A 5149-nucleotide genomic window follows, 5' to 3' on the forward strand; every position below is an offset into this window, starting at 1 on the left:
ATTCTCCTTGACACTGAAAAACAAAGATAAGCAAATTTAAACATAAATCCATTTTTTATTTGTGTTTATGTTCACTGTAAAGTTTAAATTTCACAACAGCATTCTGGGAAATTAGTACAGGAAGAAGAGGTTGCAAACACTCAAACCTGCCCATCTTTAATCATCTCAAAAGATCACCTAAGTTGTTCGAGGTAAAGAACTAATGTGAATTATAACACTTGGAATAATAAAAAAAGTGGAATTTCCTACTGTAATTGTACATGTCAATTTAAATATACACATATTCAGGACCTGGCGAATCAAGAGCTCATTTATCCTAAAAACCTAACAAATGAAGCGTTTGTGGTCATTTCCATATTCTTTCTTTTTCTGACATTTTAAGTTAAACTAAAGTTGGACCAGAACCATGAGACCTTTCTAGCAAAAAGTCAGCTCCTAATTATGTAGGCATCACTAAACCGCCCGTGAGTGGCGGCTCAAATGCGAGTCCAGACACTATAATCCACAATCAGACGAATGAATATTTAAAAAAGAATCTAAAAGAGAGGAAGCAAAGACGGCGTTTGTCCTTAAATGTCTTATGAAAGGAGAATGTGACACAGAAGTGCTGCTAATATCCAGTCCATAGTGGAATCAGTGTGAGTAATGAGTTACATTCAGAAAAATAACACCTCTCTCCCTTCACTCTTCCAAGCCCAGTGTCTGATACAGCTTAAATAAAAATCTAACCTGGGGGGCCTGTTCACTGTGGTAAAGCTTTGCACAACGTTAAAGTCAGAAAACGAGTTGTGACTCAAACTAGTCCGCAACGTCGATAATTTGGGAATAACCTCAAACCAAATGATGAAAATATATTTAAAAAAAATAAAAGGCGTCTGAAAACAAATGCCATCATTTCACCGGTTTCCCTTTAACATTATGCACCACCACACTGAACATGCCCACCATTATCCCCACCCGCCCAGTGCATCTCTTAAACCTCCCGTCAGTCCCAAAACATGCAGAGCACCCCTTCCCACTCCCTCCACCACAAACAAAGTAAATAACGCTTTGAAACAATCGCAGAAGAACTACACATTCAAGTACCTATTTGTCATATGGCACCGGGAGAAGAGTACCACAAGAAGATTAATCATCGAACAATCCGTTAGTCATTCACGTCTTCACATCCTGACACTTCAGATGTGCCTTTGAATAGTAGAAGCTGTTGCAACTTTGGTTAGAATTTGTATCTTTTGAATCAATAAAAAGTTACCCACTCAACTCCTTTGTGTATGCATACATTTGTTAAAAGAAGTAAAAACACGTTTTATTCTCACCCATATTTGTTTTTGTCATCTCAGTTCGTTAGAGCGTGAAGTTAGCAGTCAGAAAAATCACACGGTGACAGCGTGACCACAAATTAATGTGAGGAAAACACCAAATCACTCCATGTGCTCTGAAACATACATTTCATTCTCTGCTTTCAGCTGTTTTTATAGCACAAGTACTCGGAAAAGACGAGGGAATTCTTTTTTTTTTTTTCTTTTTCAAAATTATGTTTTCATTAAGCGAAAAGAAAAAAAAAAAGGCTTAAAAAAATAACACACAAGATATTCTCCATAGAAAAAGGCAAGTCGTAGCATGAGCAGGATTGTGTGTGTGTGTGTGTGTGCACGTGTCGAGGATAGAAGGGAAAAAGAAGAGGAAGGTTGGAATTTCTTTTCCCCTCAGACCCTGTCTTTGGAAAGCTGCTGTGTTGGAGCAGTGCGTGTGCACGTCGACTTTTTATCCTTTCATCTTTTAGGGCCTGCACACACGTATGCGCACAAAAGCACACACACTGACCACACAAAAAATAGGCCACAATGAAATTAATACAATGGCTGGGAATATAAGTGAAGCAAACAAATCAAAATATTTATATATATCTATATATTCATATATTTGAATTTATTCTACTATATTTTTTTAAAACAGCAGGCTTAAAAGCTTATGATTCAGGCAAAGTGTGGAGAGGACAGAGAAAGCACACAGTATAACTGAAGAGTAATAAACTGTTTACATCCTTTTAGAAATGAGGAGCAGAGACGTGCAAGAAAAGTCACACCAGTTAAACTGATCTGCAGAGAGGTGCACCAGCCTGAGTTCATTTGGACAGAAAGAGCCAAAACAAATGAAGGTGCCACGCACTCATTAGCATTCCCCTTGTTTTTAGGTGGTGGAGCCTCAGGTGACACAGGTCTTTGGAGGACGTGGACCTCAGACCTTTTAAATCCAGGAGAGTCTTCAATGAGCCAGATACAGGTAGGTGAAGTAGTCATGTTGAAGCATGAGAATCCCCCGCACCTCAACCCGAAGACGTAGCTTATGTATTTGCAGACTTGTGTGGTAAATAAGCTCTCAGTCAGGTGCAAAAATAATAAAATAACGCTTAAAACAAATAATGCCGCAAGCCATTTCAGTCTCTTAGAAACATCTGTGAGTGGCTGGCTGGTTGTTGAGGTGTGAGATCCTCTGTTCTCTCTCAGGTATGTGCAAGGCACCATGGAGTCCCAAAGCTTTCCAAACATGTTTCCATGTCTGTCAATCATTAAAAAAAAAACAACATGACAAACAAAGCAATAAAAAAAGGAAAGACAAACTGCTCATGTGCCCCTCCTTTGACTTTTGTACTGTATATATAGTTCCGTAGTGCAGTTTTTTTTTTTTTAATTCCCTCGTTTGTGAATTTAAATAAAATCTGTTTGCAGTCCTCCACACTGGGTGCACTTTCAAAATAAGAATTCCTGTTTAGATTATTCTCACGTGAAATTAAAAGACAAATACGGATGCGATCTCGTGAAGAATAGTGGTCCTGTTCGTTTGTTTTTCGAATGACGCCGTTGTGCTGGACAGCTACCAGTGGCACTCCAAGTCTCCACTCTGCAAGAGGAAAGAAATGAGAGGAGGAAAGAGGGAGGGGGAAGCAGAGGGATGGTGGCAAAGCAAGAGAAAAACAGAATATGCTGTTATTTTAAAGTCACAGTCAGTAAATTCTGTCCTCAACCTGGAGTTCAGCTTGAGGCCAGGTTTGTCTACCACTGACACAGACAATATTTTCTACATTACAAAGAAGTTACAACACCAACGTAAGCACACTTTCTAACTCAGTTTGTGTTGACTTTATGCAACAATATGCCAACACAACTCCATGGCTTTTGTCGTATTGCAAGGGGTGACACAGAAACAAGAGACTGGTATTCGCTTGCGTGCAATCGCTGAAAGACTTGAGTGAGGCGACAGTGCATGCGTGTAGGGCCAATGCATGCGTGTCTGTGACGTGAGAGTGGGACGGACAGGACCAGAAACACCTAATCATTCGTCCTCATCAGATCTACGGTCACATTTACACACACTCAAGCACACCTTAAAACTTTAAACTGAACTCTACATGCTAGAGAATAGACCACTGCGGGGAGTAAAGACTGACGATGGAGGTGTGACAAGGGAATATGCTCTGCAGGTCTTCACTTCACATGCCTGTAAGAATGTGTGTGGAGTGTGTGGTTGCATGGTGTGTTGTTAGAAGAGAGTGTGGGGGGGTTAACAGTTATATATGTGACTTACCAAATGAAACAGGAGGGCTGCGTTAATCAGAGGGTGAACACACAGTTAGACATGGATACATCCCTTATAATATGTGTGTGTGTGTGCGCGCGTATGTATGTGAATGCGTACTGTATTTTTTGCCCTATAAGTTCCGTTTTTTTTGCATAATTTGCATATACTGCGACTTATACGCCGAAGCGACTTATTTATGGCTTTTTTCCCATATTTATAAACCAATTTTTGGCTGAGATATGACAGTTTTCATTAATTCTGACTGAAAATATTGAATACTACCACTTTCAGCCGCTAGATGGCGGTCGAAGAAGTAAGGCATGCCATTGTATCATGTAATAGGTAAAAGTGGCTATTAATGATACAATCGGCTTGCCACAGACTGCCACCTTCATCCAGCGTGCCTGTAGCAACTTTGAAATCAACTTTATTTTGCTGCACCGCCCTGGCAAAATGCAGCTGATTTGACCACTGAAGTGTATTTATTACCATACACGTCGCTCCGCCATATAAGTCGCATCAGTCCATATTTGTCTAATAAAGTGGAAAAATCCATAAATATGTCGCTTCGCCGTATACGTCGCATCTATTATGTGTCACCGCTGACGCGTCGCGTTTGTTACTCGTCACCACTGACAACATGGAAATGTAGGCCGGTGTTGTGCCAAAAACCTGATGGGCTGCCAAATGGTCGCCGCGGGAGCGTGCACGGGAGGACTTTAACAAGAATTTAATGATTAACACTTAAAAACAATTATTTGTTTGCTCGAAATTATAGTAAATGTGTGTCTCAGTCCAATGTTTGCTTAATAAATGCACTTTGAGGGTCAAATCAGATAAATTTCAAAAACAGTTTTGTTGCGGAGGTGCTGCGAAGCGGGCATGCGCAGCTTGACCAGCCGCAGCATTTCTTTAAAATTTAACAAGATAATCATTCATCCATCCATCCATCCATAGCAAAGGTGTGTCTCAGTCTAACATTTGCTTAATGAATGAACTTTAATGGTCAAATTAGCTGCATTTTGCCGGGGTGGTACAGCTGTTTTGATGGTTCCAAGCAGCGAGCAGAATGAAGGTGGGGAGGTTACGGCAGGCCGATTGAGTCATTAATAACTGGTGAAGATTCTCAGTCGTCCAGGACATAGTAACAAAGTATAAAGTATAATAAATAAAGTCCAGTTGATTTTGTCTTGAACTTTTTTGAATGTGTCATTATAGTCACGTTTACCTATTACATGATACAACAGCATGCCATACAGCGATTACTACACTGCTGCCATCAAGTGGCTAAAAGTGGTACTGCTCTTTTTTTTTCCCCCAGTCAAAATGAATGGCAACAGTCATATCTCAGTCAAAAAATGGTTTATAAAAATGGGGAAAATCCATAAATATGTCACTTCATCCTATAAGTTGCAGGGCATGCAAATTATCCAAAAAAAAAAAAAAACCTGCGACTTATAGGCTGAAAAATACAGTAAGTAAAAGTTTTAACTGAGACATACCTTTGCTAATGTCGAGCAAACAAATAATTGTTTTAGGTGCTTAGCTTGTTAAATTTCGAAGAAAT

General features: G+C 39.8%; 1 protein-coding gene across 2 annotated transcripts in view; it reads right to left on the reverse strand.

Annotated features, from left to right (window-relative positions):
* Positions 1-2103: 2103 nt before the first annotated feature.
* ppm1ba (protein phosphatase, Mg2+/Mn2+ dependent, 1Ba) overlaps positions 2104-5149 on the reverse strand; it is a 24049-nt gene continuing 21003 nt past the window's right edge. The window contains exons 6-7 of one of the 2 annotated variants that reach the window (XM_037679498.1): positions 3589-3605; positions 2104-2904 (exon numbers count right to left, since the gene is read on the reverse strand). In XM_037679498.1, coding sequence (XP_037535426.1) covers position 2904; positions 3589-3605 — 18 coding nt within the window. In that variant the 3' untranslated portion in view covers positions 2104-2903. The remainder of the gene's footprint in view (positions 2905-3588; positions 3606-5149) is intronic. The other variant, XM_037679490.1, reaches the window with a different exon arrangement.

Source organism: Nematolebias whitei, chromosome 1 (genome assembly GCF_014905685.2).
Source record: "Nematolebias whitei isolate Nwh7 chromosome 1, NemWhi1, whole genome shotgun sequence".
Taxonomy (NCBI): Eukaryota; Metazoa; Chordata; class Actinopteri; order Cyprinodontiformes; family Rivulidae; genus Nematolebias; species Nematolebias whitei.